At 43.0% G+C, this 14,845-nt stretch overlaps 2 protein-coding genes across 2 annotated transcripts in view; one reads left to right on the forward strand and one right to left on the reverse strand.

The window, feature by feature from the left end:
• The window catches only part of midn (midnolin), a 28,670-nt gene extending 17,006 nt beyond the window's left edge, over positions 1 to 11,664 (reverse strand). The window contains exons 1-4 of the mRNA XM_080431575.1: positions 11,426 to 11,664; positions 8,712 to 8,955; positions 6,542 to 6,629; positions 6,347 to 6,409 (exon numbers count right to left, since the gene is read on the reverse strand). Of these exons, the coding sequence (XP_080287701.1) occupies positions 6,347 to 6,409; positions 6,542 to 6,629; positions 8,712 to 8,955; positions 11,426 to 11,495 (465 nt within the window). The 5' untranslated portion in view covers positions 11,496 to 11,664. The remainder of the gene's footprint in view (positions 1 to 6,346; positions 6,410 to 6,541; positions 6,630 to 8,711; positions 8,956 to 11,425) is intronic.
• Positions 1 to 14,845, forward strand: part of hcn2b (hyperpolarization activated cyclic nucleotide-gated potassium channel 2b) — a 247,604-nt gene that overhangs the window by 5,229 nt on the left and 227,530 nt on the right. The window lies entirely within an intron of this gene.

Genomic DNA, 14,845 nt, shown 5'->3' on the forward strand with positions numbered 1-14,845 from the left:
GAGAGGGAGAGGAAAGAGAGAGAGGGGGGGGGGGCTAGAGCGAGAGAGCTGGAAGCAGCACTGAGCTGACATTCATGACCAACTGAGCGGCTTTGTGCTGGGGAAAAGAGGATCGAGGATTGAAGGGCAGCATAGAAGAGGAGGGGAGGCTTCAGAGGAGGAAGCAGGCCATATTCTGGCTCCGATGCAGCTGCTCTCCCATCAAATAGCCAGGTGAAAGGAGAGTTCAAAAGCCTCACTTATTAACCTGCCTGTCGACTTAGATGTTTTGATCACACCGGGACACTATTGATAAAGTCGCTGTATGGACACACACTGGCTAAAGATGCAATAACAGGCTCTCAAAAGAGAAGAGGAAGAAAAAAAGAAATCAATGACTTGCATCATGCCCCAAATCCTAAAAGTACGCTGCCTGATCTTCAAAGGCCCAGTCAGAGTGATAGCTGCCTGTAACACTGCCCGATAAGAAATGGAGGGAGCCAGAGAAGTAAAGGAGGACCAGCTGGCCATCACCGAATTTGATCAGCTGAGTGAAAAGAGAGACCAGAATGGCAAAGTTCATAGAGATCAGGTTCCTGTGAAAGCCCCACTCCCCACCTCTCCTCTCCAACTGTGCCGATGAACCAACTGACCAACTGTGCTGACTTTGTCACCCATACACACACACACACACACGTAGCCCTCTAAAACCATCAGCCATCTTGAGTTAGCTGTGTCTCAAGTCAAGCTACAGCAAAGACATCTACTTAGTCGCCTCTTTCCCCTTCTCTTTCCATTGCCTGCTGCTCACTCTGTCATGAGCAATGCATTGATGCACAAATCATTACAGTGATTACTACATTCTAACCTATGATGGTGGAATGTGGATTCATACACATGTTAAAACAATCTTCTTTTTACACCCAGCCAAAGAAGACGCATTGAAACAAACAAAATAGAAAACAGTGATGGGTAGATAGATGAAAAAGGGGGATTGGGGGGTTAAGTGAGTTTTTTCACAGTGTCTTTCTAGAGAGAAATGGTTGCTGAGAACATAAAATAAAACCGATATGCACCTGGCTGTCATTTCAACATATGTGCAACATATATGCATTAAACGATCACATCTTGTATAACCTCAAAAGAGTGGGTTAGATGGTCACAGCCAGGTGGAAACTTAATGGAAGTAAGGGGCAAGTAAAGTTGAAGTCAGAAATCAATTGCAGAGAATAGTACGCATTTCTTCAGAAGACATCTTTCTCTCAGATTGTTTTAGAATAAGCAAATTGACTGCCTGAAGCCTTGCCCCCATTGGTAGAGTGTTCCTTAATTGGCTTTGTTAGACTTCAATTGGGGGGTGGGGGGCATTTGATACATGAATTGTGATCTTCCTGGCCTCCATCCTCCCACATGTTAGCCCATCTAGTCACGATGCCTGCTACTTGAATCACAAAGGCTTGTCACCGCTAGCGAATGGAAAACAATGATGGTCACGATTCAAAGATGGGAACACAAGACTCCCTGGCTGCAGAATCGGGGAATGCACAAAGGCACAGATGCATCAGAAAATGCATGACAGCACACATGTATACTCACAAAAGAGCACACACACACACACACACACACACACACACACACACACACACACACACACACACCCTCTCTCAATTGCTTGAACAACACACCTTGATTCTCTCCACCCATCCCAGCATCCCCCACCCACTGTGTCTATAAGCATCACAAAAGGGATTACACAGGTGCAAAAATACTCCCTGATCAGCTTATTAATGCAATTTTCAAGGATAGGATTTACATGAGTAGGAACTCAATAGGGCTTTGGATCCGCATTGTCTTGCATTCCATACACAATTTGATTTACACATTCAGTGGTGCATTAATGTCTGTAGCTCTCATTTAGGTAACAGAAAGGCATGTATTACCATTCTAAAGAGCTGAGGCCGTCTCTCTTTAGCTACATGCATATAAAAGGCTTCATTTCAACAGCATAGGGGACAATAAAAGATGTATATGGGCTATAAAAGGGGGAGGATGCTTTTATATTGACCAAGAGGCAGACTCAGTCATTTTTCAATTTCTTCCACTCCCAAATCCTCAATACAATTACTCTCCAATGATTTCCAGTAGTGTCCATCTAGGTGATTAACTAGCATCTTGATAAGCTAGGTAAAGGGTGCAGGACTGAAAAAAGAAACATATTGACCAACTGCATTGAGCTGTTTTTTACACACTCTCATCTACAGGCCAACTCTCCCAGGTAAAAAGACAGACGTATACGCACATTGTACACACAAGTACACACACACACACACACACACACTCACTCAATAAGTGCACATTATTTTCCACAACCTTCACAAATGTAAATCACTGCAGCTCAATTTTTGCCATTAACTGTGCAGTCATTCGTCAGACGGATGCAAGTTAAATCTCCCATGGCAGTACTATCAGTAAACAACCTTCTGCCCGCTCTCCTCTCATCTCCATTCTTCCATCAGACTCTATCTCTGCCCCTCTATCTCTTCATCTTTGAGTCACGGGTACACTCATTCTTCCCAGCTTTTCCAACCTGCAGCAGACTCGCACGACAATAAAAGAGCCATGTGTGATATGGCTCAGAACAACCCGTACCTGACACAAATCTCACCGTTACACATATATAAGCCATTATCGTATATTTGTCTTCCTTTTTTTCCCCGTCTCTCTCACCATAAGGGAAGCAGTGTGGGTATAGGCATGGGCGTTGACCCAAGGTGACTCGTCACAGATAGTTAGATACTTCCCGTTTGCATCCGTCTGCTTCCAGACACAGTGACAAAGCCATGCGTTAGTCAGAGCTGTGTCTTGTTAAGATATGTCACTCCTGCAGGAGGAAGAAAGGAAGGGGGGGGGGGCAGCTACCCGACAACAGACTCCACCAGCCCTGGTGGAGTCGACAACGATGTTGGAGGGGGACAAGAGAGTGAACAGAAAGGTAGAACGGATACGTATCAACGTATTCCATAGGGAAACAAGGAGCGGCAACATGCTGCCTCCTCCAAGGCAATCTGTGTTCCTCTTCAAGGCAAAATATGTCAATCTGCAGCAAGCCAAGCTTCCCTCCAGCTGGGCCACGCATTGATTTTGAAACCAGTATGCATCACTGTAGCAGCAGTCAACTGAGAGTACCACCAAGGACTAGGTACAGAGGGAGAATGGAGGTCATGGTGGGGGAGTCAAACCTAAAGCCTGACCCTCAATCATTGTTTTGCATTAGAAGGTTTGTCAGCTGGGCAGGTTTGGTGTTCATGCTTTAAGACAGGAACAAAGACGGGTCTGTGTTGGGGGGGAGGGCAATGGGGGATGGTAAAGGGTGATGCCTGCCTGTGTGCCTGCTTGCGTGGCTTTCATTTTAACATCATTGTGCATCAATGAGCAAATAGTCCCCGTGTGCAGAAAGAGGCACATGATCCTTTTTTCTGTCATATACAGATCAATAAATAAAGAGTTGACGTCACTGCCCACATGCAGTATATGATCACAAATAGTGAATAGTACGTACTACTTTAATTCCCCTTCAGTGCTCGCCTTGTAAACGTTCATTATTTTTTACTGTGAGGATCAGGCATTTTCTTATTCGCCAAGTAGTATGAGAAATCCTCTTTAAATATACCCTGTCAATTCTGTGGTGTGTGTGTGTATGCACGTGTGTGTTATGAGCACATATATAAGCTGCAGACACAGCCTCAATTTGGCAGACAGAATGAGACGGCAGAGTAGAAAATACCACTCTTTTGATGGGCAGTCGGGAGGTAGTGGCTTAATACAGCTTAGATGTCCTGAGAAATGAATTGAGATGCCAGGGGGGAATTAAGGCAGCCTGTGTCGTCTTTGCTATGGAAGCCAATCACCGTGGTCAAACTGAAGCAGCTACACAGGCCAGTTTGCCAGACACGCCAACCACAGCACATTCAAATTATAGGGCCCTGGAAGAGTTGTTAAGCGGAAACGAGAGAGGGAGAAGGAAGGAGGCGAGGGGGGGGGAGAAAAAAAATCCCATTCCGATAATTGCTAGGGCTCCCTTTCCATAAAACACTTTCTATCTATCCTGCACCACAGAAGTCTCAAATAGCACTGGAAGCTGTCTGTGCTGGTTGGTTGGCTAGCAAGCAGTTAGTGCTTTGCTACCCAAAATCCAAACAGAAGAGAGGAATCAAGGTGATCTGTATGACTTCAAAGAACACACACATCCCTTCCTGGCACTACATCCGATCTCTAAATCAGACCTCGCACAACCAGAGGACGAATGGATGATGGATGGACGGATGGATGGATGGGTGGGTGGGTAGCAGGCGATCAGGGCTTAAACCCACTCACTGCTCTAATGCTACCACAGCTAGAAAATTCTACCCCACATCTCATTCCAGCTATTCTAGAGTGCATGGGCATATCAGTTATCCTATCAGACACTTTTAAGAGCTAAGTGCATTGATTGATTTTTGATAGCCCCAGAGTTGTTGAAGGAGGAAATGAGGGAAGCTTTTGTGTTCCTATTTTCTAATCTTACTCGGATCTGTAATCTCTCTGCAATCTATATCATTCCATTCCGCCTCATGAATTATAAAGAGGAATCAATTTCCTCAGATAGAAAACAGACAAAAGCCGTTTTTCTGGCTTTATTTTAACCATTTGACCTGGCATCAGTCTTAGTCTGCCCTTATTATCCCCGGCAGACTGTGACCAATAGCACAGGAAATAATGCAACAGTGGTAGTGCATAATACAGCAGACCATTCCTGAGAAACAAAAAGCACACCTGAGCTTCTGAAATGCTCTTTCACACCGTTGTGGATGACAGTGTGAAAGAAAGAGGGAGATGGGGAGAGAGAGAGCAAGAGAGAGAGATGCCTCTCTGTACTCTAGCTGAATTACATGGAAGGCCTCTCTGTGTGAGAACGACAGTCACTCCTGGTTACACAGCAAAGGCGTGCCACAATGATGGGTAAGGTGTGCTTCCAGCCCACCACCACAACTACCCTGACGTGTACAGACACACGTACACACATCCAGACATTTACACACACCTACACACACACTGAAGTCATCTTCTGTCAGTGCTACGAGAAGCATGCCGCGCGCACACACACACAAAAACTATCAGCAGGGAATGAAGCCATGCTGAGCCACTCTTCCATATCAACAAACCACATCCTCTTAGCTAAACGTTGCAACAGAAAGCACCCTTCTCCTTACAAATTCATTGGGATGTGTGCATGACTGTTGCTGCATCATGGCTTAGCTATAGCAATATCAGCATTCAATTTCACCACCTTTTGCTTTTTCGACATCAGTCAGCAGCACGCCAACTGCCTCACCGTTGAAGTTACGCACTTCTCAAGGTTACCCAACACTACAAAGGAAGTCAACTTGAGTCAGTCAGCCAGGCAGTCAGCTGGAAGCGAGCATTTCATACGTCACTGCTGTTGTCTGTGGGCATTCAACCATAGCGCCTCATTCGCTCCCAGGTCAGTGAGGACAGCTCACTCTGTCTAGTTTACTTTCACTATTGATCACATTGGTGACTCATCATGTCACACTGACTCAAATGCATACTGAATTTCAGCAGTCGCGCCGAGCCGCTAAACGCCACATCTATGGCACAGGGCCTGTTCTAGGCACGCCTGTGTGCTATGATTCCAGGAACCCTATATGCTAATATTGACTGAGACTGTTACCATCTGATGAGACCTCTGTTACTGCAGTCACTGTGCACTTCCTGGAAACTTGTGTGTGTGTGTGTGTGTGTGTGTGTGTGTGTGTGTGTGTGTGTGTGTGTGTGTGTGTGTGTGTGTGTGTGTGTGTGTGTGTGTGTGTGTGTGTGTGTGTGTGTGTGTGTGTGTGTGTGTGTGTGTTCTATGCACTGGGAGAGGAGTGAGTTGTGTTGGTCACCTCAGTGTGCAACTTTCTTGAGTGGCATTTGCCTGAGCTTGCCTCACACACAAACAGCACTTGCATGCACACACATAAGGCACACATGCACACAGATGTTACTAGGATACTGCTGGAGGGCCTATTACATCCTGACAGCTCACTCCGGCTGTCCAGCTTGGCTTGGCTTGGCTTGTTTAAGAGGCTGAGATTAGTCAGGCAAAGAGGCTTGTGCTTATGCAGCCTGTCCCCCTCTCTCTCTCTCTCTCTCTCTCACATCTAGGTGCGTCTCTATATAAACACTATTTGTCCAGTGCTCCAACCTCCCATGTAAACATACACAAACAACTGCAAAGCTCTCTGTTTAAATTGCCACCATAGCAACGTACCAACAGTAGTTACATTCATGTCATATAAATGCTACAAAAGACAGTGGGCCTTACCTGAGTTTCTGTGAGACTCTCCAAGGCTTGCATCACTGACTGTTCGGGCCTCGATGCTTGAGACTGCATTGCATAGAGGGGAAGGGGTTAAAAAATGAAGAACAGATCAGTTTTTAGATACTGACTAAAGAGTTCCAAGAAACACTGGTATAAGTATGCAAATGTATTTGTTAATGAAATTCTGGTGAGCCTTACCATTAATCCTGCTTCAACTGTAGGTACAAGTGTTAACTTGCTCCCATCTGAGATCCCTAGATCCTGGAGTTTTCCCGAACTTAGTCGCCTGCAGGGTTTGAGTGAACAACATAATTAGACCGTGCTGACATTATCTGCTCTTTTCAAACACACAAACACCCTGCAGCCCACAGGGTGGGGGTGGGGAGTAGATAGACTTCAAAACTAGTTTGAAAAAGAGCCAAGGGTGAAAAGCTCCTTGAAAGCGAAGTATTGATTCGGCTGTCAAATTTCAATTTCGAGTATAGAGGAGCTTGACAACTGTTTGCAGTCGATATATTCGGCACCACTGCCACATGCCTAAGTGGATGCGAGTATTGTCTAAATGTTTTGTTACAACTCTGTTGCGCAGTACACCAGTATGACAATAATATTTGCAATAACCATTTCAGCATATTCTATTCCGGTGGTGTCCATCTTCTTGATAGATTCTAAACATGAGCGTATTAGATCTGACCATGAAGGAACATTCTGTCTTTAAGAATCACAATCACATCACTAGTCACTCTACAGTAGAGTGTGTGGGACAGGCGGTGTAACAGAGATGACCTAAATGTCACCTCATGCAACTGAACAAAGGCACTCAGCATTTGGATTTACGGTGGGTCGACTATTTGAAGAGGAAGGGGATTAAAAAAAAGGGGTTTTCAGGTTTTAAAGGATGATGTGATTTGCTTAGGCGATTACATGGGGGGTGGGGGGTGTGGGGACAGACAAGAGGCCGGACTGGAAAACAATGCGGACTGTTTGCATGTGACTGATAACCCCCCCAGTCGTCTTTAACATACCACCACCCGCTCCATTTTGTTAGCCCATTTTTAGAACCTGCCATACAACTGATAACTGGTTAATAGTTCCAGTCTACATGTAAAAAGGAAAAGGCGTTGTTTCACTACGCCCATTGTTCATGCAGCTACAGTAATTTGAATAGTAGATGTTAAGGGACTACTGAATACTGGAGTGTAGGCTACTACAACAAATGAGCAGCTTCGGTTGTCTTTATAAACTACCCACTATTATAAATAAAAAAGTTAAAAGCGCTTTAACGCATATATCAATTCTATGTTCAATTATTCAAAACCACTCTCAAATATCTTATTCATTAAATGCATGATCCCAGAACTCCATCTGGTAGGAACAACACAACGCCCAGGATGCAGCTGGGTAAATGGAATAAGAGCCACAGTGCGCATCTATCATCCTCATAGCCTTGGATCAAGACTATCATAGAAGTATTTTTTATCGATTTTTTCATCTTAAATAAAAGTCAGACTCGATAAAAGACATCTATGATAGTCTTGATCTTGATCCAAGGCTACATCGCTCATATCTTTACTCCAGCACGTTTGTGCATCCAAGTAGCCTACCCTACGGTATATACAGTATATTCGCACAGTAGCCTATTAGCAATTCAATCGTTGTTCAGTAAACAAACGACCGAATGATGAATCAATGCAAAATATGTGGACCGTTCGGTCAACACTGCTCCAGTGACCGGACAGACCCGGTGTGTGTCCATGCGTAATTCCAACACCGTGCGTCATGCAGCATGTTCCCTTTAAATACAAGCAGCCGGTCGACCCTGAACACCTCGAGAAGTCAACCAGACATACATTTTAATAATAATTTAAAAAAAAATAGCATTAACATGCACCGCGTTGCTTACATTTCTATTGTATTGCATATACTGGTCAGTGTTGCCATGTCGGCGTATTATAAGCGACTTTGGGCTTCTTTTTCTGTAAAGTTGCTTGTAAATATTGGTAGTTATTTTCATGAAAATGTTTTGTGCCAGGTAGTTTTTGTGTTGTTGGAATGTTAAAAAAAATCCACATCTGCAAGCTCACAACGCCTCGCGTTGTGAGCTTGTAGATTGGCTATTTAAAAAGCCGATGCATATAGGTTTAAAGTACTCATGTGGCTTGTTTTGTTTTCCTAGACCTGGTTGCTTATTTCTCTCACAAAATATGGCAACACTATCCTGGGACATCTCGAGAAGTCAACCAGAGTAACATTTTAAGAATACATTTTTTTTTTAAAACACACACACACAAAAACAAATATCTCCGAAAGCACATCAACATGCACTGCGTAGCCCTACATTCTATTGATCATAGAAACGGTACATTACGTTTCTTTATGCAGCAGGGCGAGCCTCTCTTTGGGTACTTTGAGCCTCTGCGAGAGCCTCCTCTTCAGTCCCTCCACGGTCTCCTCCAGGGGTAAGGAGAGCTCGAAGCGCGTGCCGGTGGTGGACTGGATGTACACGTTCATGGAGGGCTCACTGGGGGGGACAGCCTCACAGGACGTCGGAGCCCCGCGACCACCGGTGGTGCAGCTCCGGGGGGCGGTGGGATGCTGGTCCATCCGATAACCTAGTGATCAGAGAGGAGCAGGGGGAGACAAGGCGAGCAGAACCGAAGGAGAGGTGGGTGAGATGGAGAGAGAGGATCCGATCACTTGGTTACTGCTGTGTGTCCGTTGTGCTGGAGAGAGCGAGAGATCTGATCTGATCCGATCTGTGGAAGCTTCCTCCTGTCTCTGATCGCCGGTGGGAGTCAAAGCGCAACCCGATCCGTTCTATAATGAGAATATATTCCCAGGAAAAAGTCAAATACACGAGGATCTGTTGGTTTTTTTTTGTTGGTTGTTTTTTCTCTCTTTGTTTTTTTTTGTGCAGCAACCCGATCGTGTTGGACTCCTGAATGCTACATAGATAGGTGGACAAATGCCAGGCAGAGAAACGCGTTATTTGTAGGGAAGACAAAATGCCACGGACGATCAAATTACGCACGGAACACACGGACCGTTAACTTGGTCAAAACAAAAGAAAAAGAAAACACGCCGATCGAGGCCGAACAACAGAAAGCTAGAGGTCCCTCTTGTTGGTCAATCTTTAGATAATGTTAACTGCAAAAGCCTCGTAGGGGGCTAGTAGAGCCTAGTGTCCGCTGCTCTCTCATGCCCACGGCTGCATCTCCAATCAAACATCGACAATGTTCATTGTCAAAGTATCCCACTTCCACCATCGACCCAAACACGCCCACAAACCGAGATGGGTTAACCAATCACGCGAGAGCTCTTTTAGGACACTACCGTTTTAAACCAATGGGAAGGAGAGATCCACACCCACGTGGAGGGCAGGCGAGTTTGGGCCATTCATAATATATTGCAGCATAGATAGGGCAAAAACATTGACCAGCAGGACACGGAGATAATAATAATAGAATACTATATATATATAACCCAATTATGATAATAGTAAACAGCACAATAAAGAACATCTTATATTTTAGGGGCCAGTAGCTTATATTCACCATCATAGCCTTACAGCGCTACTGTGTCGTGCAAAGCATAGGCCTAGTAGTAGATGTTAAATGTTGGTTATCAGCCATATGTTGACGTCATTCTATTTCTCATGACCTCAATTAAAAGTCATACCTCTGTTCTGTTTATTGGATTGTAATGTTGATTTTGTTGTGTGCTGCACTGCACTGCTGCTGTTTTGGCCAAGACTAATCTCAATTGGACTATTCCTGGTTAAATAAAGGTGAAAAACGGTGTGTGTGTGTGTGTGTGTGTGTGTGTGTGTGTGTGTGTGTGTGTGTGCGCGCGCGTGCGTGTGTGTGTGTGTGATGGTAATATCGTTCAATTTCTGATTAATTATTAATTCTAAAATAGAATAAAGACTAATTCATCATGTTGCTCGCCTAAAACATTTTGAACTGCAACAATCAGTCAGTCTTAACTTCAGTTCAAATGGATACCAGTGACATCCTACGGCTGAGGCTGTCTGCGCTCTGGTGCCACTACTAAAAAAGGTACTCTATCGCCTCCAAGTGGTCAAAGTAGGAACGTTAACGGAGCTAAGTAGATTTGAACACCTGTCTTGACATTGCAGAAATGCTGTTGGGATTATTCAGTGGCAGTGGTGGAAAAAGTAGGCTACTCACATTTCTTACTTTAGTAATGTAGGCTACTTAAAGTAGGCTACCAAAAGTAGAAAGTAGGCTACTCATTATGCAGAATGTCCCATTTCACAAGTTTTTAAATGTATAAAATGTAGATCGGCTATTTTCAAATGGCCGAAATCTATATAGGGCTGAAATGTATGTTTTGTAATAATAATACAAATCTACAAAGTAACTAGTAACTAAAGCTGTCAAATAATTGTAGTAGAGTAAAACGTACATTTGTCTTTGAGATGTAGTGCAGTAAATTATTGAAAATTGGAAATACTCCAGTGAAGTAAAAATACCTCAAAATTGTACTCAAGTACAGTACTTGAGTACATGCACTTAGTTACTTTACACCACTGCATTTGACAGCATCCAGAGCTGAAACCTGCTCTAACATCCGATTATTAACATTCAGTGTCTGAATCTTAATATTCTCTCGCCAGAGGAATATTAATTCACTTCACTTGAAGTTACCATGCAAAAATACTGTAAATTGTCATTACACAGTCGTGCATGCATGCCATGCACGACAATTTACAGTAAAATACAGGAGCCTATTGTAGCCTATTTGTACCAGGACATCCTAAGGTAGGCTACTGTAAGAATGTCAATTAAATCACAAGCTGTCTGAGAAATGACTGACAGGTGCACTTATGTCGTGAGTCGTGACAATCGTAATCCAATATAAGCACAATCAAATAATGTAACATTATGCTTACATCGTAGGCTCCAAACTATTTGTTTTCACTTTCATAACAGTGTGTCAAACTTTTACATATACATATTCCTAGGCGTACATCCAAGGTCACAGACATTCTACAGAAATTCACATTTATTAAACAAATAACATGCCATTGTCTAAAATTAAGTCAATAAAGTGGCTTACCAATTATTGTGGCGAAAACTTTAAAGCTTCGCGTAAAAGTCTTTGGCGTTCCAATAGGTTTCCCCAGCATGTGAAGTAGCTTATCCCTCAAAAGATGAGAAAGACTTAAATCCAAATATTGCAGTAGTATCCACAAGATCAAGTTCAACAATTCTCTGTCAGGTCTGTGTGGTGCGTCTCCTTCCTTCGCAACCGCTGTGCACTCTGTCTGTCGTAAGGTGTCTATGACGTCCACAGCACACCCGTCTACGTCTACTGTGTACAAGATGAGTTTGGGAGGTGAGAAACCTCTGAGTCTTAGCCAAACCCTCTCGGATATGGGTGGAGAGTTCTGGAGTGCACCAGTGTTGTTGCCAGATTTTGCGAGAGAGCTGCCACCTTTAAACGCATTTTAAATCTGAGGCTTTTTTGGTATACTATTTAAATAGTTTTCTGGGAAAAAATGCTGCTATTTGTCTCAAAGTGACTGCAAAAGATATAGCTATTTGTTTCAAAAAGCTTCATACAATTCGATGAATTGAGTACAAAGGACCCCAATGGAAACAAGCCATAAGTGCTTTCTTGGGTTTAAAATCCTCTTAACAGACCTTGTTTTGAACTGTACTTTCCTGTACTTCCCTTAGCAAACTGTTAATAAAGTATTCAATTGATCAATCAATAAATCAATAACAAAAGAAGCGATCGACCACGTGTGCACTTTAAACCTATTTCCATAGGCTTTTTGAAAATAGCTGATCTACAAGCTCATGCATGTGAGCTAAATAAGCAACTACACTTTAGAAACCATCCCAAAAAAAAACAATACTTTACAGAAAAAGAAGCCAAAAGTCGCTTATAATCAGCGGACATGGCAACACTGGAGCGCACTTCTTGTTATGTCAGCATGTGATTTAAGGTAGCCCAGACTCGAGGTCGTTTGCAACGCCGTACTGGTAGCAGCCAAGTCAACGTGCTTGCCTTAGTTTCCACTTTCCACCATAGGAAAACATCTGTTTGCATAAAGTATTATTAGTGCCTCAAATGGTAGATATTCAGCCATGCGGATGGGAGGGTTATTTAAACCGAATATCACGCATACTAAATGTGACATGATGAAACTGCGTGCGTACACGAGGTTTCATCATGATTAACAAGCCCTGAAACATGACTCTCATACAGTCATGACGAAACTTCAACCTGGTATTTGCACTTTCTCAATTTTTAGCCCGTACATCTACATAAACGTTCAAATTTCAAATAAAAAGTTCTTACCCCATGGCCACGGATGCTACAATTATGTATGGCTCTCAGAAGTACCCGTATCTTCCGTATTGTTCAATAAAAAGCATTATAATCCGATCGGTGGCCATTTTCTCACAGAGTTATACTGTATCAAAGTGCAATACACCTTCCAACCGATAGGGTTGCGTAATGGCGAGAAAAGAAAGAAATGGCCACCGATTGGCTTAAAATGCTTTTTATTGAAGAATACGGAAGACCTGGGTACTTCTGAAGAGGACGTACATAATTGTAACATCTGTGGCCATGGGGTAAGCACTTTATATTTGATATATGAACATTTATATAGATGTACGAGCCAAAAAGAGAGAAAGTGCAAACACCAGGTTGAAGTTTCGCCATGACGGTCGTGACAGACGATCGTCGTGTGATCCATGGCTAATGATTATCGTCCTTAAGAAAAAGTCGATGGAAGGAGGGATTTACGGATATGAGTGGTTTTGCCAGTCAGTGATGAGAAAAAAAAAGTTACCAGTAAGTAACCTAGATTAGGGAGGCCTTGGATACGAAGGCACATGCATAAACAACAATTAACTGGCATGGATTCAGCTGAGGTCGTTTCCAATGGCAGCAATTCAAAATATGATGACGTTTGTCAAAAAAAGTACTCCAAAGCAGTGGTGTAAACTAAAGTATCTAGTACATTTACTCAAGTACTGTACTTAAGTACAATTTTGAGTTATTTTTTACTTTACTAGAGTATTTCCAGTTTTCAGTACTCTTACTTCTACTCCACTGCATCTCAGAGGCAAATATTGTACTTTTACTGCACTACAATTATTTGAAAACTTTAGTTACTACTTACTAGTTACTTTGTAGATTTGTATTATTATTACAAAAAATTCATTAACCACTTCAACCCTATATAGGCCTACATTGGCCATTTGAAAATTGAACATTTTGAAAAAGTCGATCTACAAGCTCACAGGGCTCACATGTGACGCATTGTGAGCTTGTAGATCTGCTATTTTCAAAAGATTTGTATACATTTTATATATTTGAAAACTTGTGAAATGGGACATTGTGCATGAGTATTTTCTACTTTTGGTACTTTAAGTACATTTTACCAATACTTTTGTAATTTACTCAAGTAAATTTTGAATAACGAACTTTTACTTACAGAGTATTTCTACATTGCAGTATTGATACTTTTACTTAAGTAAAATATTTGAATACTTTTCCACCACTGCTCCAAAGCCTATTTCAATAGTAGGCTAATAACAAAGTGCTGTGGTGTGCTCGTGGTCAACTTTGATCGGCTACTCAATATAATTTATTTGTCAAATAACTATTCTGCCCTTTTTTTAATTAAGCAGCATAAACATAATGCTACAGAATAGGATGTAAGCTATTACACAGTAATTATGCCTGAGTGTGGACAATAAATATTGTACCGCTACACAGTGCTTGTGACAAGGCCATTGAGAAACTGATTCTATTGAAAAATGTCTGCAAATCTCAGGCCAAGGACTGTCCTTCTGGTCTCTGGATCAAGACAGACAATCCGAATAAAGACATAATACTGTACTGTTGGCTACAGTATAGTGCAGTCTGTAGCTGCACTTTCCTGGGGACACTGGCCCTGTAGCATATTATCACTGTCTGGGAACTTAGTCACGTGTGTGTGTGTGTGTGTGTGTGTGTGTGTGTGTGTGTGTGTGTGTGTGTGTGTGTGTGTGTGTGTGTGTGTGTGTGTGTGTGTGTGTGTGTGTGTGTGTGTGTTCATTCAGCCTGTGTCCCATTGCTTGTAGATTGTATCTTCAATAGGATCAGTGTATTAAGTAGTGATATCTCTCTCACTCACACAAACACACGCACGCACGCACACACAGTGTAGCGCGCGCACACCTGTGAGAGAGCAAAGAGTGTTGTGGGGAGGGGGAAATGGTGGTGTCTGGTGTTATCTCCAAATTACTTCTTGAGCAGACAAAGGTGCCTGTCTTTGCCTAGCTCCAGCAACACTCTGTGCGTCCTCTCTCTCTCTCTCTCTCTCTCTCTCTCTCTCTCTCTCTCTCTCTCTCTCTCTCTATATATCTCTCTCTCTCTCTCTCTCTCTCTCTCTCTCTCTCTCTCTCTCTCTCTCTCTCTCTCTCTCTCTCTCTCTCTCTCTCTCTCTCTCTCTCTCTCACTCTCTCTCTCTCT

Source organism: Gymnoscopelus braueri, assembly GCF_963280865.1.
Source record: "Gymnoscopelus braueri genome assembly, chromosome: 6".
NCBI classification, from domain to species: domain Eukaryota; kingdom Metazoa; phylum Chordata; class Actinopteri; order Myctophiformes; family Myctophidae; genus Gymnoscopelus; species Gymnoscopelus braueri.